The sequence below is a fragment of the Panicum virgatum genome, chromosome 1N (genome assembly GCF_016808335.1).
Source record: "Panicum virgatum strain AP13 chromosome 1N, P.virgatum_v5, whole genome shotgun sequence".
Lineage (NCBI taxonomy): Eukaryota > Viridiplantae > Streptophyta > Magnoliopsida > Poales > Poaceae > Panicum > Panicum virgatum.
In genome coordinates this window covers 35,602,835-35,628,252 of record NC_053145.1, presented here as the reverse complement: position 1 = coordinate 35,628,252, position 25,418 = coordinate 35,602,835, and the positions used below count along the sequence as shown (strand labels likewise).

Below are 25,418 nucleotides of genomic sequence, written 5' to 3'. Positions count from 1 at the left end.
TCAAGTATACATCTTATTCTCATTTCATTTGATAAATGGTGGAGCACGTTTCTTTCTATCGAACTTGCAAATGAACTTTTACATGTAATCTGCTGGAGACAGACACATGTAATCTGCTGGAGACAGACAACTGGATTGTACCTGATGACTGGCAGATAATGAACCACTAGCTGTTAATGTTTACGAGACTCATCTATCGATTTAAGAATGACTAACATTACAGTACGGACAAATTAAATTTTCAGCGCAAAATCGTGACATTTGATCTTTGATCTGGTACACGCACATATATTGCCGTCATTTTCTTTTGAATCTTGGGATTCCCGAGCCATGCTCCAGCACCACCTGTAATCCATATTTTTCATATTCACAATTCACAATAACTCTACCCTGCTCATTAGTTGCGTAGTGAGCTACAGAACTTCGGTGTTCAGTTGATCTTAGGCTTTGGCCTCCTTGGTCGTAGAAGAAACCAAAGCAACAAAAAGACGGCTAGAAAGGCAGGAAAAGTTGTCAAGTCCAGCTGCACGTCAAGTTTCCTTTCGCGGGTGCATTGGACAGGGTGTAGACTTGAAATGGTGGAGTTCACAGCACTAAAAAACCTGAAAGAAAAGGTGAAATATTAAGGGGACCATATTAAGAGCACGTCAAATTTCTTTTCACTGGTGCAAATGTTTCATTAGCAATTACTTTTTAAAAACCACAACATATATATAGCTTTTTCACAAGCTAAACGAGACTACACATGTAAAAAAAATTAAGTACTATATGCATGCCAAAAGCACAAGGATTACCGACCCATGCGAAGCATCCTCAAGCATAGACATAAGCTTTACCATGTCGCCATATTTTAATCCTTTGGACATAGCTGAGACCTAAATAGATATCGAACATAAGTCCGTAACAGAAAAAAAGGTGGGGGTGCTGGGGGGGGGGGGGGGTGGGGGTGGGGGCACATGTGAAAACATCTTACCCTTCTCCACAAGCTAACAACAGCATTGTATTTCTCAATCATCATACTTTCATGAGCCTTGAAAATTTTGAAGCCTTTTTCAGCTAACAAGCATTAAGGTTCTTCAAATAAGGTATTCTTATGTAAACAACGCAAACATATTAAACATAGCAAGGACATTTTTTTTCTCCTTGAATCAAAGAAAAAAAACCCCAGTTTCAAAAGAACCCTCATAAAACACAGTAAATATTCTAAAACCTGCATGCAGATAAGCTAGCTAGTGCCTCTACATGGTTACTATTTTAGATTGTAGAAAATTAACTTGCAATTACAATCCTACGATTTGGAAACTGATAGTAACTCTACTCAAACAAACTGTCACATGCAAATATAGTCTAAGAAAAAAATTAACGTGAAATGACCACATGTAACCCTATTAAGTAATATGCTATAATTAATGGACCAAAAAGTTGAAACAATCACTCCCAAATAAAGGGGCATGAATTGTGAAACTGAGGGATTGATCATTTAACTTGGAATAAACTGTTACATAGACCCATAGCAGTTCTTTGTACATCATTTTTACAAAACACAGTTCAAGAATAGAATGCCAGTTCCTTAAAAAAAGGAATAGAATGCAACCAAAAAACAAGTAGAAAAAAATAGGTCTTACTAGGTCATAAGGGAAAATGCATAAGGCAATACAAGTCCCTAATACCTTGCAAAACAAAACACCCTAAGAATTGAACAGACAGAAATTATAGACAATTGTAAGGATACTAGAACGCTCTGTTACCAATCGCTGAATTGCTGAATTGACTATTTGTATGGATTCCTCCACTGAAGTAATAATGTAGTTTCGACCAATCACATCTTGCTGGAATTCTGAAAGTTGCCAGCCATGAGAAGTGATAGATAAGGGATTACAACCCACAGACCAGGTCCAGTCCTATAGAATTACAAAGAAAAAGAACAGCAACGAGTCAGATTGGACAGCTAAATTTCAATAACCAGACCATGGAAGGAAATAGCAAAGCGGACAGTGTTTATGAATTCAACAGGAGAACAAATAAAAGAAGAATAAAACTGTTAGAAGTATATGTAATCTTTGCAGTTTCCCCATTGTGTAAGGGGTTTTGTGCATATTTCCTAATGCCTGTACATGTATATATTTGGGCCTACAGCCCTCATATTGAATACAAGTGCTATTCATAACATGGTATACAAAGCCAAAATTTAGGGTTAGGGTTCGTTTCTCTCTCCCTAGATCTTCCTCTGCACGTTGCACTTGTGTGCATCTCACCACCACATCAATCGATCGATTTCTGCTCTTCCTTTTGAGCGCATAATCGATTTTTCTTTCCATAAGCTAACTATATCACACAAAAAATCCATAAGCTACAGTGGAAAGTAGACTAAAGAAGTCATAAAGTAATAACTTATCAAATATATACCATGCTACAAATTCTTCCGTGCCTGACTTCAGTTTCAAAAAGAGGTTAGGCACTAGATGAACAGCACGGCCTCAACTAGGTCCCACACATTTCCCCATTTTGATTGGTCTAGGACTTTATCCATGAACGAAAATAGACAAATGGACATGGAGGAACATGAACTATGGTCATGGAACTCATGGATGTGAAACCAATAGACAAATGGAAATGGGAGCTGTGGCAACAAACCTCGACTGCAGTTTCATGAGCATGGCTATAAACTAGATGTGAAGGAAGTAGACCAGATATATACTCGGCAGTTGCGGCAATAGCGGCTTTAACTGGTTTCCTGTTTGCCAATAAATTATCTTGCTTTAATACAGTTTCAGCAAATGCGAAGTCAGAAATCAACCCAATACAGTTGTTAATCCAAACTTTCATCACAATCAAGTAAAATTGGTTTCTTTGCATTCTATATGTTTATTGTGCAACTAATATTCAGCAGTCATTTAACATCTATATTGGAACTATCTATGTTTTGTTAACCGAAAGCAATTTGGTCTACAGACCTTTGATGAACTGGGGGCAAAGAGGCAACAAAGTTAATAACTGAGGAAGCTAAGAAATAGAAAATTAGCAACTATGAGCCTCAAATAAATACAAGATAACAAATTTTCTGCCACAATACTAACTAGTGAAGCTGACTTATGATCAGAAACAGGCTATGGAACCCAGCTGTGGGACTCTTAACTAGGATATGGAACCCAGCTGTGGCCTATGAGGAACAATATTTTTAAGGCATGCCACCAGAATGCTTGGGACTCTTAACTAGGATATGGAACCCAGCTGTGGCCTATGAGCTGCCACTTCATGGCCTCTCTCTTATCACCCACATCCTAATGGCACTGCCAAGAACAGGTGCACATAACACTATGCGCTTCCCTTGTTGTTCTCCAGTGGGTTGATGCAATATATTAGTGACACATCTCATGAGTTGCTTTAGCCTTTGGGTGAAGGTTGACCATACTTGACGCTCTAAGTCTTGCAAGATAGCAGCGCACTGGTAATGGTGATGGTGAGAATCATGTTCAAGTTTTGTGTTCAGCCATAATGGTGCCATCCTTGCATTTAAGGAACTTTGCATCACCGTAGTCATATCGTGTGTTAGGGTAACAATAGCCTGGAACAAATCAACATTAACTGTGGCCACAGTTTGGGTAGACAATGAGAATTTTTTTCTGGATTTGACAGTGAGAATTATTACAGCTAAAAGGTAACGTTCCTGTTCATATTATGATGAATAAAAGCCAATTCTTAAATCTGTATTTTTTATTTTATACAATAAAGATCGATATGATGAAGCAGTACATGGACAAGGCTAATGCTAGAAAACTGTATAACAAAGATTGTTTGAGGAAACCAGCTAGCAACTCCATAAATCTTAGTTGTGGTATGATTCCTAGTGTATGAGCACCTGTGCTTTCATTTTACTACGCATATTCCATTAGCAATCTTACCTCAAATCCCATAAAATGGGTCTCCCATTGCACTGCAAGTGGCTTTCCCAAGAATCATCATCAGATTGAACTACCACTACCATGTTTGAGAGAGCCTTGGCTTGATAATGTTTGTCCAGCAATAGAGGTTCACTATGTATGAACCAGAATATTGGGACCTCCAACGTTGACCTGTGATTTGAATGCCCTCCTGCATATAGAAACAAAATATAGCTTACAATAAATCATCATATCATACAACACCACAGTGGACTGGGAAGTAATAACTAGCTACTGATAAAAATCAGTACAACAAAGTCCCTTCAATTCCAAATGCAAATTATTTCAGACTATTCTTCAAATGTAAGTCATTATAGAAATTTGAGGCAGTTGTTCCCTATTTTTTTCCTTTTATGTCCTTGCTAATTAAATGCTATTCCTCTCAGAAAATTTCAAAGGAATTTGCAAGGGTAAGGCTGTCTAGGAATTTCCATCCCCAGCCCCACCTGTGTGGGAGCTTTCGCACAGGGTATACCCTCAGGAATACATGAGGCACCTTTTTCCAATGTGTTATAATTTCAAGGCAACCAGGTCATTTTAGCACTTTCCTAATTCCTGTGCACAAGTTATACACGATAACACGAAGACTTATATTTCGAATCAGGAGAATCATAGACTTCTCCCTTTTCACTTCCAAGAAAATGGTGGGAATAGTATTTTCAAAGATAGTTTAGGCATGTATTTTTTTTTTCTCGAATACGCAGGAGAACTGCGTATCATTGTATTAATAGAAGAGAGTCTTACATAGACACAAACGCACACCCACACACCCTTTAAACTGCAAGACCTTAATCGCCTATTGCTGTCGAGAAAGACCTGACCACACACCCACTAAGCTACGGCATCAATGGCTGCGTGCAAGGACAGCCCCTTAGCACCAGCTAAACTCCACTAATTGGCTTCCTCCCTAGCACGGGCAAGAGCCGTAGTTATGCTAGGGGTAGCACCATTGAACACACAATCATTTTGAACTTTCCATATGGTCCAAGCACCGAGGATTACGAGGGAGTTTAGACCCTTTCTCGTATCGCCGCTGACCATCAAAGCCGACCTGTCCCACCAAACATCGAAGGAAGGTTCGTCAGGCTGTGGAGCAAGTGTTGCAAGGCCAAAAAACTGCAGCAATTCCAACCAAAAATGCCTTGCAAAAACACAGCCTACGAGCAGATGTTGAATGTTCTTCTCCTCCTGATCACATAGTGGACACAATTCCGGATGAGGAAGACCTCTCAGAGCAAGTCGATCCGCTGTCCAACAGCGGTTGTGAGCAGCCAGAACCGGCATTTAGGGGGTGACCAAGATTTCCAGATACATTCATAGGGAGCAAAGCTGATAGCGTCCACAAAAAGTGCATCATAAGCAGATTTGGCTGTGTAAAGCAAGCAGTGAGGCAGAAAGTCTCCAAATATGCTTTTATCCGACATACCTTCCTGCAACTCCACTTGCGCCAAAATATCCCACAGTTCCAGATATTCCTGCAATGCTTCCAAGGAAATTTCCCCTTGGGTGTCTGCTACCCAATTCTCATCAATAAGGGCATCCATCACGGTGCGTCTACTTGCTCTTCTTCTCGGCACTAAGGCAATCAGTTTAGGCACAAGGTCCTGGATGCTCCTTCCAGCCAGCCATTTGTCTCTCCAGAATAAAGTATTTGCTCCATATCAAATTTCAGTGTAAATGGCCAGCGAGAGAAGGCACTCAACCTCCTTAATAACTTGAAGAGGTAAACTTGCCCAAGGTTTATCCGGTTCAGATTTCTTGAGCCAAGGCCATCATATCCAGAGAGCAATTCCTAATGATTTCAAGTCAGAGAACAGAGATGCCTAGCCCTCCAAGCTCCTTAGCACAACAGACTTTGGGCCAAGCAAGGAGGCAATGACCACCATTTGCTTCCTTGCGCCCTCTCCACAATGAAATTTCTTCTGATTTTATCAATGGCCTTATTGCCCAAGGCGGCACATCAATTGCCATGGCTAGATAGATCAACATGGCTGTTAAAACAAACTGCACCTGCACAGCCCTACCAGCCCTTGTCATCAAGTCTGCTTTCCAGCCAGGTAGTTGATCGGCAATTCTGTCAATTATGGGCTGAAATTGTTCTCTTGTGAGCTTTCTGAGAGACAAAGGTAAACCCAGGTACTTACATAGAAAACTCATGATTTCGCAGGGCAGCAGGTTCTGTACCACGGCCATGTTGTCCTCGGAGCACTGGATTGGCATAACGCTGCTCTTCTGTACATTAGTTCTAAGCCCAGAGGCATCCCCAAAAAGCTGTAAAATATTTAGGATTAAGTTAATATCATTTGCAGCAGTTAATATCATTTGCAGCAGGTTTGAGGAAAAGGGCCACATCATCTGCGTAAAGAGATATCCGGTGTTGAATTGGCCGTCTAGAAAGGGGTTGTAGCAGCCCTGACTCTGAAGCCTTTGTGAGCATCCAGTTTAGCACATCCATGACCAGGATAAAGAGCATCGGGGAGAGGGGATCCCACTGACGAAGTCCTCTCTTGTGCTGTATGAAACCCCCAGGGATACCATTTAGAAGCACCTGAGTGGAGGAGACCAGCAGCCCACACAGTAGGTCTCGCCACCGCGAGCCAAAACCTAACTTGCCAAGTACCTCCATGAGAGAAGGCCACGAAACTGAGTTGAAGGCCTTGGTGATGCCCAATTTTGAGAAGGATTCAGGGCTGTTTTTGTGAGTGCAGGAACCGCACAGTCTGTTGGACCAACATAAAATTGTCCTATATGAATCTCTTCTTGATAAAGGCGCTCTGATTGGGGGAGACCATTTGATCAAGTCAGCTTGCCAATCTGTTTGCAAGTAATTTTGTCACAAGCTTTGAGAAGCTGTGGACCAAGCTAATAGGCCTGAAGTCCTTCACCTGATCAGCATCTACCTTTTTCGGGATTAGAGTGATATAAGACGAGTTTAACATCCAAAGATTTCTGAAATTCTTGCCCCAAACAGTACGCAGAGCAGCCATGATGTCATCCTTGATTATTGCCCAACAAGACTTATAGAATCTACCAGTGAAACCATCCGGTCCCGGAGCCTTGTCAGCAGGCAGGTCCTTGATGGTGTTCCACACTTCTTCAGAAAAAGGGAAATCCAGTGCCTCAAGATCATATCTGGGTAGATTGAGATTGTCCAGATTAATGGTTCTGTCTCGATCAATATCTTTGCCAATCAGATTGGAGTAGAAGTCAAAAAATAGCATCAGCTTTGTCCTCATGAGTGATGAGAAATCCATCTCCCTCCGTCAGGTTGGCAATGAAATAATTTCTCTTACGGAATCTTGAATGCATATGAAAGAGTCTGGTATTGGCATCCCCTTCTTTTAGCCAGCCAATCCGTGACCTCAGCCTTGCAACTGTTCTCAGCAAAGAAGATAGGGCCAAGACATGTTTCTTGAGGTTGTTACACAGACAAAGTTCATTGGGCTGTAGAGTTCTACCATCCTGGGCGATGTCAAATTGATGGATAATTTCTTTTGCCATGGCAAGTTGAGAAGATATATGCCCAATCTTCTTTTGACTCCAGCTTTGCAGTGCTCTAGCCTGTTAGACTGAGGATAAAAGCCCCCACCCCTCCCACTATAATACCTGGATTTTATGGCCGGGTTGGCTAGGTGGGGCGTTCTAACTTGGTACCAGAGCCGAGGTCCTGGGTTCGATCCCTCCCGGCCACGCATTTCCGCTGCGCGATTTCCCTGGCTGCGTTCGCTGAGACCGAAGTGCCGAGACCGGACAGGTGGCACAGCCCCGCGGCTCGCCCGGCTCGCACGCAGTAGGGGGAATGTTGGACTGAGGATAAAAGCCCCCACCCCTCCCACTATAATACCTGGGTTTTATGGTCGGGTTGGCTAGGTGGGGCGTTCTAACTTAGCCGTTGCCTTGAATTTCAGGGGCAAAGTGTGCACTGGGCAAGGATGTGGTTGAACAGAATTCCACGCAGCAACAACCGTTTCCTGGAATCCATCCATGGAGGTCCAAAAGGATTCAAAATGGAATCGTTTCTTACTTATGATGTTGTCTCTCAGACCTAGGATGAGAGGGCAATGATCTGAATCGTCCGAGGCCGAGCTCTGTAGGAGACAGTCAGGGAAAATTTCCTCCCAATCTAGAGAGCAGAAAACACGATCTAACTTCACCAATGTGGGAGAAGCACTAGAAAAAGAGCTGGTCCATGTGAACTTGCGCCCATGGAGAGGTAATTCTGTTACTGCCATATCATTAATCCATCTTCTGAATCTGCCCATCATTGCCCTGTTCAGATTACTATTATTCTTGTCCTCATCTTTATAAATTAGGTTGAAGTCCCCTGCCACCATCCAGGCACCTGTGCATTGACTTCGGATATCCCGAAGTTCTTGTAGAACTGTATCTTCTCTTGGGTGTTCTGTGGACCGTAGATGCAAGTGAGCCACCAAGGGTTGCCATTTGCGGAACAGAACTGGACCGAAACACTGTGAGTGTCCTGGGCAGCGCCTAGACGGCATCTCCAGGCAATCAGAATTCCTCCACTGGCCCCGACCGAAGGTAGACATATGAAATTGTTGTCAAAATCACTGCCAAGCATAGATAAAATAGTTTGACGGGATACTGCGACCATCTTTGTTTCTTGAAGACAGATTATATCAATTTTTGCTGAATCCACAAGCACCCGTACAGCATCCCTTCTTGCTACAGAATTTAGCCCCCTTACATTCCAAATAAGAATCTGTGATGGATTCATTGGAAAGAAAACAGTAGCATCAAGACCAGGGGAAAGAACAGTCAGACCAGGCATTCCACCGGCCCGACAACGTAGTCCTCCTCTGTAGGTGCCCATCCAAAGAGGGCAGCCATAGCTCTTGCATAGGAGGAAACATGCTGACTAAAGCGCTTGGCATAGTCATCAAGCAGGTTCTGATCCAGCTGAATCTTTTCTTCTTCAACATCTAGATGGAGTGCACACATGACCTGTTTCTTCAAGTGAATAGGGTAAACATCACGCTTTTTCGCATCCAGCCCAGCAATTCGGCGGCTGCGGCGTGGGGCTTCGCTTGGTGGAGATGCTAGCTTCTTTCTTCGCTTGCTGATATGGGGAATCGGCAGGAGGCCACTTAGGGTCTTTGTCAGCTTCAGAAGGAATACTGTTGCCGGACTGGGTGGCTGCAGTGCAGGGGCAGCAGCAGCAGCTCCTTCCGCAGCAGCCTCCTCCCCTGCAGTAGCTCCCTCCTCTAGTTCTCTGCGACAGCCCTTCTTCGGGTGCGCCGGCGCGAGTACACATGGCAGATAGGTGACGGCGATGGAGGTGCCGACGGCTGCCTCGCCGAGGACAAGTTCCCGAAAGAGCAGTCCATGGCTGGTAGGGATGGGGGGAGCGAGACCTCCAGCTGGGGCTCCAAGGGGTCATGCAGCACTTCGTGAAAGCACTCAAGTTCAGGCTCAGACCCAAAATAAGTATGGGTCGTCCCAGCAATTGGACCAACCGGCCCAAGAGAGAGCCCATCCGAAAGTTCCAGCAGGGCTGAGAAAGCGCTCAGCTAATCTGTGCCTAGCATTGTGTCCGCAGGCCCCAGCACAAGGTTCGCCAGTTGCCGCGTGATTTCTTCAACATCGGCCTCTTGGGGCAACGAGCCTGGGATAACTCCTCCATCAAGACGTACGTCAAAAGAGACTGCAATCTCATTGGCTTCCATAGGGACCTGCTCGGGACTCAAATCCAACGCATCAATCATGCCCCTCCCTAACAGCACCACCGCCGTAGCATCAATGGCGGGCACGTGGGGCAAGCCGTTGCCTGGGGAAGGGGGCACCTAGGATGCCGACCCGTGTCACATGGGCCTAGACGGTCATGCACCGAAGCACGTCGCCCATGATGGATGTCGAGGAGCCTGCCGCCGCCGCCTGAAGTGAAGACGAAGATGGTTGCCGCTCTAGGTGTTGTCGTCGATTTCTACTTCTACAGCGGCGTCTGTGCTCGTCCGCCGGAGGTGGGGGTGGGGACGAGTCGTCACCCGTCGAAGACGGCTGCACAAACGGGGCGACCCGCACAGAGATGGGGTACATTAGGGTGCGCACCCCCGAGTGAGGACACCCAGCCAAATGAGGCTCGACAATCTTAAGGACTATCTCCAGTGGGATGTGATGTGGATTCAAGCGCCATGCCTTCAGCAGGAAGACATCCCGTCGCTCAGTCGTGCTAGGGTGAATCCCTTCGATCCAGCAGAACTCGTCGAGGAGCAGGTCGGCAGTTGAGAGATCCCAAGCATGTGCCGGTATGCCTCGTAGCTCAATTTCGATAGCAGTCGAAAGGCCTCCTGCTGTAGAATGGAGGAATCTTGTCCACCGCATGACATGGAGATGGATAGAGGTGGTGATGATCAGTCGTCCGCCGTTGTAGACCAGCTCCGCCAACGCAGCGCTTGGTAAGATCAAGAGGAAGCTAGCTGGACACAAAGGACGTAGAATTAGCCCCGCCTCCCAAACTGGAGAGCAATGGTGGTAATCACATGCTCCTCTGCACCATCCGAGTGGCCAATCACCGTGACGACCAGCACATTGGAGAGCTCATCTTCCCGCCAAACAACACTATCCGATCGAACCAAAATGTGTCGGGGCATCACTGCACGCTCGCCCATGGGGATTATCTGCTCTTCATTGCTCAGGGTAGGGGAGGACATGTCTTGATCATCGTTGCTGCCGAGCTCGGAGGGGCCGACCAGAGTGTGACCTGCGCACTCTACGGAGCCGCTTGCGCCCACGGCCACCAGGCGCACCAGAAGGAGCCGGCGCCGTGGACATGTCGGATCCAGCTAACACCGGACACCAGACAAGGCGACACCGATCTCCCAGGGCCACCGCTGAAGGAGCCCGCCACCGAGTGGGGCAGACCGAAGAGGTGTGTCCCAGGTCGCACAGGAGAAGCAACGCGGCTTGGACCGGCACCCCACTGTAGGAGCCCACTGCCGAGTGGGGCAAGCCGAAGAAATGTGTCCCAGGTCGTGGCAGGCGAAGCAACACGGCTTGGACCGACACCCCGCCGCACGATGAGATGAGAAGCAGTTGACCGGCCGTCAAGGTGGGCGCTCCCTTCACCGGCGCTCCTGTCGTGTACGTCGACCTTCCACAGTCACCTAGCCCTCAGTGTCCGGATTGCGAGACGGAGCAGCCTGGGTGTTTCGCTCCCTGGGATGGAGGTGAAGCGAGCCACCGCCGATGGGAGGAGGGTCTCCTTGTACCTGGGTGTTACCGAGGTCGCTCCTTTCGCAAGACATCGCACGGCGGCTGCCTCGGCGAGGAGGGTCTCCTTGTACGTGGGATACGCCCCAACGCCAGAATCGCCGGAGGAAGGGGAATCGTCCCTCCAACGCTAGGCTTTGGAACATCCTTTAGCGAGGGGCAAGGTAGGCTGGGAGGACGCGGTAGGGGAGAAAGCTCCTGACGCCGATGAGGGAGTCTGGGTGGCCGTCGGGCCTAGAGTAGGCGTCGGTGTGGGGCTGGTGAAGTGTGGAGGGGAGGCGCTGGGAAGGGGAAGGGGAAAGGACGCCATAGTAGTGATGCAATGACGTTAAAGCAACTAGAGTTGCATGAACTTGTCTACTTCCACTAGCGTTAAACAATAAAAAATGCAACCATCACATGAACACTTTGCATATTGTTACTAAATCTACAAGTTACCTTTTCATCTGGTGCTCAAATCGAATGCATGATCTGCACTGGCAACCATAGTCATTAGGAGGCCAGGAACAACCTGGTCAACTGGCTGGTTAAGTTCACGGGTTTACCGGTTGAACTGGCAGCTCTCAGATATTACAAATTTCTTTTTCCCCTTTTTTCTTCTTACAGTAACTTTGGTGTACAGTTAGTGGTGACATGAGGATTCTTTTATACTACAGCTTCCTTTTAGACAAATCTAATCTTGTATCCAGTTGGTTGAGGGCTGATATTCCACACCCAGAAGGAAGGTTGGAGGTTTGAGTCCCATATTTATATTCCCGGTAGAAGAAATTTTGCTGGGCTTAGGCAGACACAAGTGTGCATGTTTTCATGAGCCAGAAACTTATAGCCGCACAACTAAAAAACAAGCTATACAAAGTTACAAACAGACTTTAGACCGTAACTACCTGAACTGCTAAATGAAATTATTCAGAACCAGTTATCTTCAATTCCTATAGAACGAAAAGCATATAAAGAAGAATATACAATATACCTTTAAGTGAATTATGCTCACTTAGCCTCTGTAGCTGATGTTGGAGAACAGCAGAATCAAGGTATGTACTAACTGTTGACTTATAGGTACCATTGACTAACAAAAGTGGCACTGCAGCTGCACGACGTGCCATCGAGAACGCCATCATCAATGCTGGCTCATCTGACAATGAGAGCCTGAATATTGAAATGCAAAATTTAGTAATTTAAACACCTTAGTACTATAAAATTATTAACGAACTTCGTTCAAACTTACAATAAGCTTTTAGTCTTAGCAAACTTTATTCCAGATAGTTTCAGTGGATGTTACGACAGGCATCAGCACATCAAGCAAAGATAGACAATTTTAGAAGAGCAAGCCTTTTTTTTTTTGGCCAAACCAGCAGGATAGTTTTCTCCCTGCAACCCCCACCCTCACAGGCACCACTCATTTGTCCCTCTTCTTTTCGAAAAGGATTTGTCCCTCTTCTTGAATCCTAGCTGTAACAAACCTTAGTGTACAAAAACTACTGTACCAAAACTTCAAGAGACAAAATTGATCGAGTCTCCCTAGCTTTTACTGAAAAAAAAAGGGAAACCATTTTTACGTTCAAGAAAAGGGGAAGCATTTTTTTGTCTATTTTGATTTTAGGACTACATACAAGCACAACTCATATAACAGGACTCCAAAGAAGTGTTTGATGTTATTCAAAATAAATTCTTCACAGTATTATAATGATAGGCATCAAAAGGGAAAAAGAAAAAAAACAGCAGCAGAAGAAAATTACTTGTAGAACCACATAGGCAAGCAAAAGGAAAGCACTGCCTGTAGTTTATAGGCAAAATAAATAAATTCTAACTACGGATCGTTTCTACCATTCTACAAAATTGTAATGGCAGAGGGAAAACTCAAGGTCCTAAATGATTTGATTGTAGAAAACAGACTTAGTAGCTGATTGGATAGGTTAGGCTTGGCATCCTTGGATAAGTGATGGAAATATTGTGTTAAACAGGCTTATTTGGATATTGAAAAAATATGCATTAAACACCTCACATATTTGAATCAAGGGGATAGCAAGAAATTGTATGGCAGAGGTCATTATTCTAATTCTCTCAAAAGCGATAATATAATCAGGTTCGGTATTCACTCCAAGCCGGCAGTTAGAATTTAGAAAACCACAAAATGATATCCAGAAAGATGCATAAACTTTGATGCGTGATTATTTTAAATCCTTTTGTATTTTGTACTCCCTCCGTCCCCCCCCCCCCCCCCCCACAAAAAAAACAAGTTATTCTAGGATAAAAAATTTATCCAAAAAATAAGTCAGTTTACCCTATTTAGTATGTACATGTGCATGTAACAATCAATTAGTGCCAAATAAGGCTAAAAAATAGGGGCAAACAAGGTCATTTCACCTCCTTATTAATCTGCCATAGAATTCCTAGAATGACTTTTTATTTGGACAGAGGGAGTATCTCCATATTATTATTATTAGAAGATGTACTTTGTTTGTTGATTGACAAATGACAAATTGACTACAGATTAAGATCGAGGATATGACAGCTTACAAGTGTTGGCTGAACATTGACTTCTGATGTCGTAACAACACAGAATTCAGGCTCTCTGTGATTGATTTTACATTAACAGGTAACTGCTTTATACTCCTGGCTTTCTGTAGAATGAAAAGGGGGAAAAGAAAAAAGAACCAATGTGAGGATGTAGGTTCATCGAGTATACATTTATACAAATATAAGCAGCAGGAAATTTACCTCTTGTGTCACAAAGTACAGCTGAAATGATAACTTCTCGTAGTAATGGTGTGCTCTATGAGAAACAGAAGGAGCAATAACATGCCTCATAGAACCCCATAACATAGATCCAAGGTGTGCAAGAAATGAATCACGAGCCACCGTGTAACTATGATGTTCCTGGCATCAAAAGGTTGAAGTTATTAGAAGTTTGTTGATTAATAGCTACAGTTATTTTCAAATTGTCAGCTCATTACAGAAAATGTGCTGACTCTGGAATCTGTTTGTGCAGGCCTAACCTCTTTAGTATCTCTAAATAAGTTCCAGCTTTCTATCCTCTTCAGTGCATCAAGAGCTTTCTTCTTGTTAATTTCATCAGAATCTCCAGTATTGTAGCCTTCCAATTCATTTTTAAGGTCAACCATCCTCTCATCAAGCTCTGTGTGTAAAGAAATATTAAGCTTCTGGAGCAAAAGAGTGAATTCAATACTCTTAAGGCAGTAAGATCAACCCTTTCTTAACACCTATGTGATGCCATTGCCATACAACACTGGAACAGCAAAATAGCAGCAGGTAGGAGGAAAGAAAGGAAAAAGAAGGGGATATATTAGTTGTGTATTGGAACCATTTTTAGATCACCCATCCTCTCACCAAGTTCTGTATCTGTGTGTAACGAAATATTAAGCTTCTGGATCAAAAGGGTGAATTCAATATTCTTAAGGCAGTAAGATCAACCCTCTCTTAACACCTATGTGATGCCATACCAACACTGAAACAGCAATATAGCAGCAGGTAGGTGGAAAGAAAGGAAAAAGAAAGGGATATATCAGTTGTGTATTGGAACCATTATCCTTTTCTAATACCAGATACTGGTTCTATACAACAACAACAACAACAACAACAACAACAACATAGCCTTTTTTCCCAATCAAGTTGGGGTAGGCTAGAGATGAAACCCGAAAGAAATAAGTTCAAGGTTCAGGCACATTGATAGCTAGTCTCCAAGCGCTCCTATCCAAAGCTATCTCTTTAGAGATATTCCAATCCTTAAGGTCTCTCTTAACCGACTCATACCAAGTCAGTTTAGGTCTACCTCTACCCCTCTTTACATTATCGACTCACTCAAGAACCCCACTACTCACCGGCGCCTCAGGAGGCCTTCGTTGGACATGTCTAAACCATCTCAGCCGATGTTGGGTAAGTTTCTCCTCAATTGGTGCCACCCCGACCTTATCCCGAATAACTTCGTTCCGGACTTTATTCCTCCTTGTGTGCCCGCAAAACCACCGCAACATCCGCATCTCTGCTACACTCAGTTGCTGGACATGTCGCCTTTTTGTGGCATCCTTTGTGACAAAAGGGTACCACAAAAACTAAAAGGCAAATTCTATAGGACAGCAATTCGTCCGGCGATGCTATACGGTGCTGGCCTTTTTTCACATGGAAAAAAATAGGAACCCCCTCCCATGCACTAAATTAGCCTTCTAAACCAAGAAAAACAACCCATGACCAAGGAGACCTATCAGGCTAACCATTGGGCTGCAGGGTGAGGAGATGAGTAATTCCTCGAGCCCCAGCCAAATCCCACAGATGCAGTTCGTCCCTAATAGTAGAGAGAAGCCCACTTAGACTAGGCTGCAGACCATCAAACACACTAGATATACACTACTACACAGCCACAGTGGCTTACATGCCAAGGCAAAGACTTGACTCAACTTGGTCCCTAAGGCAAAGACTTGGATCCTAAGGCAGAGACTACACTAGACTTGGACCCTAAGTAACTTACATGAACCTACTGCACTACTAGTCAAGATTATTGCTAACAGATGAGAACAAAAAAAATAGCATGCATAACTACAGAGATTGGGCATTATTTTCATAATCATCCTGCTACTATCCAATGCATGGATAGATCAGTCTCTTTCCTCTTGACTCAACTAAAATTTATTTTGCCACTGACGTGACACAAATAAGACATCTCATTCCAAAGTGAGTTAGCACCCTCATCTGACTTCCAGTACATCTTTATTTATTGTATCTCTATTAATTGGTAATAGAATTTCCTTGTGAAGACAATACTAGACAACTATGTTTGGTGCATATCAGGCTATATGCCTGTCCATGTTAATCAATATGTGCCAGTCTGATCCTAAAATGATGACGTATCTGTATATTTAGTGATAACAATATTTAGAAGCTTAGTATATACTGTTACATATTGAGCCATTTTCTTTCTTTCACTCAAACCAAAGAACAAAAGGAATAGTATAAATACACAACATTAAGCAATAGTGTAACTGCCTGACTCAGAAGAATTCAACTGCAAGCCTACCACTATATAGAATAGTTAACACAAATAACTGAATCTATCGTCACAGACAAGTACCTTTGCAAAGGGCAAGCTGTACCCTTCTTCCCACACAATGCTTGAAAGCAAAAAGTTCATACACATCAATCTCTGCCAATAGGATATCCACAGCGTGGTAATCCTGAACCCAAAAATAAAGTGAAATTTAACAATTAACACACAAGTCAAATGTCAATTCAAGGTGTGGCAACAATACATACTAAGAAAGAGGGAAAAGGTGTTAAGAGGCAAGAGTAAGTCATGTGTAGAGAACACAAGAGATGTTGAGCAATGACTATTAACTCATGAAAGTTGAGTTACTAATCCACCAGTGATATGGGGCTTGAATGTCTTATTGGACCATCCCCCCAAGTGAATCATCAGCTCCAGTAGCGCGACTATATAGCGCCACATAGAAGCAAAAGAACATTAATTATAATTCCCAGAGTCCCAATTTTTTCTGCCCTCTCCCCTCTCCTGTTCTGCTCCTCAAGCTCAATAAAAGATGATACAGTGAAAGTAGCATACCTCCCCAAAGGATGAAAATCGCTCTCTGATTGTGTCTTGCAATTTTTCTTCAGCTTCTTCTTCAGTAACTTCTGCATATAATCAGCAACAGTCACTTCACGATGGACAAACAAGCTAGTGTTGGCTTTTAATAGCTACTTCCAAGAGATTCAATAGAACTGTTATGTTTGCAACATCAAGCATTATGTGGTACAAGAGTTTAGACATAAAAGCACCACAACAAACTCGTCATATCGAGCCGCTAATTACCCAAGATTTAGCAGAAGAATGCAGAAAGTATAAAACAAACAAAACAAATTAATGGTTGACTAAAATAATTTCCAATCATATAAATGTACGAGGGCCATACTGCGACCACGGATTAACAAAATACAGTGGGGTGAAAACTGCAGTTGATAAACAGAGATGCGGTACAGAACATGCTGGCTGCTAAGGAAAACCAATGAGAAAATTAATTATTTGAAATACTTGAAAGATGGAATAAAGACAAAGTGCACCATATGTAACAAATGCATCAGTATGAAGAGTATAACATTAGATAATAACTTCAATTGAACAATAACATATAATAACTGAAATAGAACATATAGAAAAAGCTTTATGGTAGAAGATGACCTGCAACAGCCCCAACTGTCTTTGCAACATTTGGCAGACTAAGTTCTGTGCGAACACCATCACCACCAACAGAAGGGCCCCAAGTAAATGGCCCTGCACTCAGATCAACAAAAGCAAACCTGAAACAAAGTTCTGATTAGAAGAATGGTGCACTCTAGCCTAATTTGCAGACATTAACAAAAAAATCGCAGCATACCTTTCTCTGCCTATCCATGTATCTGTAAGGCATTCAGCATGTAGACCCTTTAAACCACTAGACTTCAGTGCATTTTCTAGAATGTCATGCATCTCATCCCTTGTGCCATGTAATATCTAATTAAGAATATGAATTGTTAGGTACATATATGGAAAGAATTTCAATTTGGTACCCAATATAGTTTGCCACCTGAACAGCTTTGTCATAAACAATGTCATCTTTACTCTTCCCTTCCTTCAGTAGCTCAAACTTGCTTAATGCTTCCTTACATTTCTTTGACCAATCCCCCTGTACGAGATGTGTAAAGCAGCCGTTAGGTTTTACGATATGCAAGATAACATTGTCAAAGGCCTCAAAGCTGTTGTTCGTCTTTATACAACTGCTTCAAATTACAAGGCAAGTGCCAACTGAATAAACCAATTGCAATCTAACAATCAAGTCAAGGTCAAAAGGCCAAATATTCAACAATTCATGAAAATCATATCGACAATATTTGTTGAGTCAAATGAAACGAATTGATAAGCATTTGTTTTTGCAGGTACAAAAAAACTCAAAAAACATACCATATCCATATTGTCAGTTGTGGCCCAAGAAAATGATGATAGAGGATGACTTTCATATAAGGGCTTTCTATTGATTCCCTTTTCGATATCTGCTTAATACAGAGATGCAAAGAAAGTATAACTAGGGAAAAAAAGGTTAAAGCAACTGCCGCAAAAGACGAACAACATAATTGCATGATGCAAATAAGTATAACTAGGGAAAACTCTGTTGTTTAAATGTTACAAGGTGGGATTTTATCTGCAAAAGGACTTTGTTATTACGTGCATTGAATTGTTAATGCAGAATATACAAAATTTGACTAAATGCAACAAGATGTTCTCAGGTGGAGGGCTGGAGGCACAATATGCAATATTTGAATGAATCCAATTTACGCAAATATCCTTGCATGTCATCAATATGCAATTGAGGCAAAAAAAACAAAGCTAATCCAAGACCTTCGGTTCGGAAGACTGTTCTATTGATGTTGAAACTAGGCATGGAACCTACATGTCCTACATAGAATGAAAATATTGGACACAGAGCACATAGGTTATTCCCTTTTCTCGAATGCAAAGGTGGAGCACATTTCATTCTAATGTTTACTGCAGACAAGTGGATAAAAATGAAAACTGTTCCACTCTACAGAAAGATGCACCCGGTATCAAATGAGTACAACAACAACAACATAGCCTTTTGTCCCAAGCGAGTTGGGGTAGGCTAGAGATGAAACCCAAAAGACACAAAGGTCACGATTCTGGCACATCGATAGCTAGTCTCCAAGCGCTCCTATCCAAAGCTACCTCTTCAGAGATATTCCAATCCTTAAGGTCTTGTAAAAGATCATGGTATCAAATGAGTGCAAAAGGAAAAAACCATGTACAGGTGTTAAGGCCTCACAATAAAGGACGTGTAAAGGGCGTGACTTGTAAGTAAAAACATTCAAGATTATAAAATATTTATAACACCGCCAACATAAACAACTCTATTAGATTAGTTAACTTAGATCTTGACACTCATAGTACATTCACTATAAGGGAGATAAGCAAACAAATCATCAGTTGTTTAACCTATATAATGTCACAGAAATTCAGAAATTAGAATATAAATAGGAAAGATGATATTTACCAAGAGAGAGTTTGTTGTCATTTTTAGATTGGAGTATCCGAGCTTGCAAGGTCCTATTCTGAAAAGCAACAACAAACACATCATCGTCCACCAGAATAGAGGTCATTTTTTTAATGAAGGTGGAAAAAATGTACAGAAAAGATCAATTTGCACCACATATCAATTTGTTCAATACAATTAATTTGATAAGCTCTTTTTTCCAAGAAACTGCTGTTGCTAATACCTCATGTTTGCACCACATATCAAGTCTTCCAATTTCAAAGTTTTAAACCAAGCCACCAACATATTTGGCCCAGAAATGGAAAACAAAGAATAAGATGGGGATATCAGCTTCATGATGTAGCATTCAGAAACCTATATAAGTGACTTTGCATAGATTGGCTTTTAGCACAGCAGAACAGCTAAACAAGGAAACAGAACAAAGTACCTGTTTCAAAGTTTACATACTGGTTCGATAAATCTAGCAAAAATGGGAGAACATGTTGTTTTGGTCTCTTTCTTTCTCATAACCCACTGATAACAGACACTCCCTTTCCATTTTCCCTAGCTTCTCTCCCTTTCCCTACTCTACCTCTTCCCTAAGGAATAGCAGCAGGTACTCTAGAGACTACCATAGCTAAGCAGCAGGTACCCTACAGACTACAACAGCTGCCTTCTGGAACAGCAATATGAGCTGTTTTTGCAGAGACAGGCCAGGACCAAGGTTGGCCGCCATGAGGATTCTGTTTCTCTAAGAAAATAGACTAGATAATGTTTAAAGATCATTTTTATAATTTTATTACCAAAGATCTTTCATGTGCAAGAAATATCATAAACCTGAGAGATTTATCAAAGCAAGACCATATAATCATAACAACATTCATCAAATGATAGGATGCCAAGCTTACCTCCCTGAGCAAGGTGATCTCAGCCTCAGAGAAGCCTTTCCTATAACAACAGATGGCACATAAATAAGCAAATGAAAGAAACAGCTAACCAATGTTCTATTATTTGCGAAAATAAACTACTAGACTTGAATGGTGGTCACTGGGAAAACAAGCAAAAAGTATGCAGAGCGCTGTGTGCGGATTGACATATTCTTAGCGTTTACTTTTCTCCGTCCAAAAAACATGATTTGAATATAATAAATTACGAAAATAGACAGATATGCACTGATGTCATTCAACCGAAAAATATTTCAATTTATACAAGAAAATTTGCCCAATCTATTCCTCATATAACAAAGGATTGCAACTTAATCAATCCTGATAGAGGCATTCCGACAACAGGGTTACAGGGAAGACAAGTGCAATAAGTTTAATAACAAACTCTTTAAAATAGTAAAACTCGACCTGCGGGGGGCTAAGACAGACCCCGAGTATTTTGCTAAGAAAAGACCTTACGCAGGTCGAGAAAACCCCCAAACTCCTGCCCCGCCCTTACACAGCGGTACCATAACCCATGTGAGACGACCAATGACCTGGGCCGGGTCTTGGACCTATGCTTTGGTGTGGGACAGATTGGGGGGGGGGGTAACCCTAAAAATCACTCCCATGTGGAGTCGAACCTAGGACCTGTGAATTGCTACTAAAGCCACCAAACCAATTCAACTAGAGGCCCGTTCGCTGCCATCCCCGTCTAGATTCCAGGCATGTACTCTTTTGCACAGAAGCAACTTAATGTAGCAGATCATAGTTCACCATTCGCATTTTGGCACTATTTGTTTAGAAATATTGAGTAACATGACTTTGACTGGCATTAAATTTAACCTATAGATAGTGTAAATTGGATTCCAAATATATTTGGAACAGGCTACAGCACAACAAAGAAGACTCAACCTGTTCATGCCACCACAAATTACCAGAAAAATGAAATTCTTTGTGGCTTTATGAGAATAATATCACACTAAATATAAACAAGTGCATCTTTTTTGCAGTGTCCTATTAAATTAGTTTTAAATGATTCATGGCGATGGAATTCAGACTCACTGGTACCATAATTAATACTCTTACTAATTAGTTACAAATTATCACATGGTGATGGAAGTATTTGCAGACTCACCTATAACCATAGTTAATACTCTTACTAATAGGCTTCGGATTAAGAATGAAGATATTGTAAGCTTCTTGTATCTGAAGGTGATCAACAAGAGTCGAAAATATGTATTCCATTTGAGCACTGTCCACTTGCAAACTGCCCTCTTCATTTTCTCTGTGCATCATAGAAGGAAAAAAGGGGTAATTTTATCAATGGTAGTGGGTTCCAGCAAATGCTAGGTAGTCATAGAAGTACCAGATGAAAGTGCAAGTAAGCAACTAACACGATAACAGTACAGATATGGCAGATGCCTATAACATACTGGACATTGACACAGTCTCCAATATGCAACTTCGACCACTACCTTTATACAAAATGTGAGTACAATTGTAAATTACTATATATACAAACATTTTTCATGATAAATCTGATTATGTTATTTCTGTATGACCAACCCAAGCAGTTCCTTTTAGATGAGTGTTCATAGATATAGAGGTTTGACTGCAAACTTTCTAAAACTTCATACAATATGAATGACAAGGATATATGAACACATCATTATACGTTTAAATTACATAGGACCAATGTTTTACAGTCGTCCGACTAATCGTGATTAGTCGTGATTAGACGGGCTTATCGTTCTCTTGGCACTGATAAGGAGCAACAACTAGGTCTGGACGACTAGAATTCTAGTCATCCGATTAGTTGTCGATTAAGCGCGATTAGTCATCCCTCGTCCGACTAGGCAGGAAAACGATCAAATTTGCAGTAACGGGCCGCGCCCACTGTGCGGTAGGGCTACTGGACTGGCATTAGGCCCATTAGGTTTTAGGAAAATGATCAAATTCTGTTTTAGCAGCAAATCAGCAAGTTTATGGAGTATGGGAATGGGATAGGAAAATGGAGTTCTGGACACCTCACTCATCAAATCTCACAAGTCAGTGACCAACTGACCATCATTGCGGTGTTCATGCTTGATATATACTATGTAATGTTTAGTATACATATCATATCGGTCCTGGTATGATAGGACGACTATACAGACGACTAGGCTCGACTAATCGGCCTGATCAACGACTAATGTCGACTAATCACCTTATCAGTGCCATGGCGACTAGATTCGACTAGACAACTGTAAAACATTGCATAGGACAATATGAGTCGTGTGTACACTGAGGCAATGAAAAGGAAACGTGTACAGAAAAAATGTAAATACATATAAACAAAGATTCTTTTTTTAATTGGCAAGCAACAGAAAGACCATGCTAAGGTTCTTAAGCTACTTATTGTGGTATGCTTGCTCTTACATTTTTCATGTGCTACAGTACTGATGAAATATCATCCAAATTAGTGGATGGGGAAAATGGAAATGAGGTGTATTCAAGAAAATCATACCTGGAGTCCGCAAGATCTTCTCTACGGGATAGAACTTTGATAGCATGTTCAAAAACAGATAAGACATCTTCTCCCATGTGTATTGCATGCACAGAAAAACTGCACCATAAAGGAAATTCCGAAATTGATAAGTAATAGGAATTGGAATTCATTCTTGTGGGAGCACACCATAGCCTAATTACAGAAATATTGAATTGCCAGGCCTTACTTGTGGTTCACATGGCTGACTAAAGGAAGCTCATATTGTCGAAGCTTCTTAACAGTAGTCTTATAGAACGGGGTAAGAATTTCACCAACTGGAGGGATTCTTGTGTACTCAAATATGTGATCTATTTTTGTAAACCAGCGTTCCAATTCTTCAGGCTCCAACTTAAACTCTAACAAAATAGAAAAACAGTTAATGCTTTCATTGCTTTGTATGAACAAACAAACCATAGACTTATGTGATCGCATATGGATAATATACCATGGCCTCCTTTTCCATCAAATCCAATAAAGATGAAGTTGACAGGGATCGGAAGATATATGGAATCAACCTCCGCCAGGCTCATATAGCTTGCAATATTACCTTCACATAAGCAAAGAAGAAATTTAGGAGTGAAAAGATATATGCTTCTTAGATAATCACAAAAACCTTATTCATGGTCCTTTATCTTGAGATCCACATACACAATGTAATTATCCTGTTGAAACTACAATCACTTCTCCAAACACATGTCAAACCATCTTGAAACACATGCCAAACTATCTTGAGATCCACATATACAATGTAATTATCCTGGTTGAAACTATAAGTACTTCTCCAAACACATGTCAAACTAACCATCCAAAATATTAATTCATATGAGGAATCAATGTTATGAAAGTATGAAGTTATGGTTGCACAGAAAAAAATAAAATCACTGTAATAGCACGTTATGGAAAGTATAGACATGATCAGTTTGTTGATATTGCACTACTGGAGTTCCCCTTTATCAGTGATCACAAATCCTGCATACTAACTTTTGCCGTTTTGGTCTACATAGAACAAACCTCTCATATGGTCTAAATTCTAATCTCCAGGTAGTCACAGAATTGAATCAATAAGCATATGCATATAGAAGGAAACACATTTTCTGTCTCTAAGCTATTTCATCTGATGCCGCATTACATATATATCCTTTATAGGGATATAATGAAACCTAATTGTCTTTGTTCATAACGTTCATTTAGTCCTGATATTTCATGTCCACGTCCCCATAAGAAAAACCAAGGAGCTGATGGCATAAACACAACTCATAAGATACAGGGGGCACGCGGGATCTAGTCAAGAAGTGGCATTACCTCCTGATATGGTTGGCTACATAGTTATATCAGCACTCTGGCTTAAAGAATGGCAAGATAAACACAAGCAAACAGCAAATCAGTTTCAACAACAGTTCCAAACGATTAGTGTCACAACACGCAAAAGGGAAAAGTGTTATTCGTTGCAGATGCTTTGGCTGAGCAGAAAGAACCAAACACCATGATTTTGTTCAAACTTTCAGCTCAGCCTGTTTGATATGTGACGTACATTGTACAATCCAAGGGGTACAGAAAGACACAGGAACCTACCAGCTCTTGTGAAGTTGAGCATCCCCATTTTGCTAGAGGCACGCGACGCCGAACCTTCCAAGTCATCGAACTCTGCAAAAGGAACAACCCGTAAATGTGCTATTAACAGCAGAACGCAAAAAAACGAACAGAATCTTTTCAACAAAAAAAACGAACAGGAATCCCTAGACGACGATTATAAAAACGAAAAGGAAATCAAAGGAAGCGGACCTGTGCGGATGACGGACTCGGTCCAGAACTTGCCCTTGGCCTTTAGGTTGAAGAGCGAGAACACCGAGGACGAGCCGGAGCCGCCGATCTTGCGCGCACGGGTCCCCGGCGTGGACTCGGCCGCCTCCGGGGACGGCGCCTGCTGCGACAAGAGTGCAAGAAGGAGGGAAAATCAAACACCATTGGGAACCCGCGGAATGATCAGATCCAGCCAGCGGATCGGGGTATCGGCGGAGATCAGGGGTTACCTGCGCGAGGAGCAGCAGCAGGAGCGAGAGCGCGAGCAGGTGGGACGTCCGCCGCCAGGGGGCCATCTCGCCGGCCGTGGTGCCGCGGCACCGCGGCAGCAGCACGGAGACCTTGGGAGCTGGGAATTGAAGAGTGGAGACTGGAGGGCCGGAGGCCGTACGCCAGCGGCACCGGGGGGGTTTTGGGGTGGGTTGTGTTCCGGTCTTCGTCGCTCGCGAGTCGCGATACGAGGCATCTGACACGACACACAAGAGGCCTGATTGGGCGACTCCCTAGACCGCTTTGTGGATTGTGGGGTCTCTCATGTTGTGAAAACTCTTTTTTTTTGTGCAAGAATGTTGTGAAAACTCAAAAAGTGACGTAAACACACCAAACAAATCGCGACTAAAAAGACCCTCAAATCTAACTTCAAAAATTAATGAAACTTTTTATATAAATATAACAGATGGAGATAAACCCATTTTTACACAAAAACATATACATAGTATTTAAAATCTTAAAATTAAGATTCTCCAAAATATACTACTTTTGAATATTATCTGAATTTTTAGGGTACAACAATAATTTCCAAATCTAAGGGAAAAATAAAAAATATTTCTATCATGGATTGAAAATCTACCCTCTAAAGCACCAAATAAATTTAGCTATGTCCACCGGCAAAATTGTCCCCCGCTGAGGTCCTGAAACCCATCTCTACCCAAGAAATTGTACCCAAAAAGACGATTCCATCAAA

At 42.2% G+C, this 25,418-nt stretch overlaps 1 protein-coding gene across 4 annotated transcripts; it reads right to left on the bottom strand.

Annotated features, from left to right (window-relative positions):
• LOC120655700 lies at positions 1-24,886 on the bottom strand. 4 transcript variants are annotated; one of them, XM_039933659.1, is made up of 25 exons: positions 24,685-24,863; positions 24,437-24,578; positions 24,227-24,298; positions 23,100-23,201; positions 22,842-23,010; positions 22,634-22,732; positions 21,263-21,412; positions 20,110-20,149; positions 19,223-19,280; positions 18,118-18,206; positions 17,744-17,842; positions 17,555-17,670; positions 17,359-17,477; positions 16,744-16,811; positions 16,255-16,357; positions 14,168-14,307; positions 13,890-14,048; positions 13,689-13,792; positions 12,142-12,317; positions 3,903-4,092; positions 2,635-2,734; positions 1,733-1,901; positions 974-1,056; positions 799-875; positions 1-602 (listed from the first exon to the last, which is right to left on the bottom strand). In XM_039933659.1, exons 1-25 carry the CDS (start codon positions 24,748-24,750, stop codon positions 431-433), a joined length of 2,862 nt encoding a protein of 953 aa, XP_039789593.1. In that variant the 5' UTR covers positions 24,751-24,863; the 3' UTR covers positions 1-430. The 4 variants fall into 4 exon arrangements, with proteins under 4 accessions (XP_039789593.1, XP_039789591.1, XP_039789592.1 ...); XM_039933657.1 differs by having other exon boundaries at positions 16,744-16,814; positions 24,685-24,861; XM_039933658.1 differs by having other exon boundaries at positions 8-602; positions 16,744-16,814; positions 24,437-24,575; positions 24,685-24,886.
• Between the last annotated feature and the right edge of the window lie 532 nt (positions 24,887-25,418).

Bases quoted from the DNA above. Each gene is read 5' to 3' on its own strand.
- LOC120655700 (XM_039933657.1), bottom strand. From the start codon at position 24,750: ATGGCCCCCTGGCGGCGGACGTCCCACCTGCTCGCGCTCTCGCTCCTG. The intron at 22,733-22,841 runs GTAAGGCCTGGC...TTTATGGTGCAG, and splicing joins GTCAGCCATGTGAACCACAA to TTTTTCTGTGCATGCAATAC. The intron at 876-973 runs GTAAGATGTTTT...ATATCTATTTAG, and splicing joins TTGTTAGCTTGTGGAGAAGG to GTCTCAGCTATGTCCAAAGG.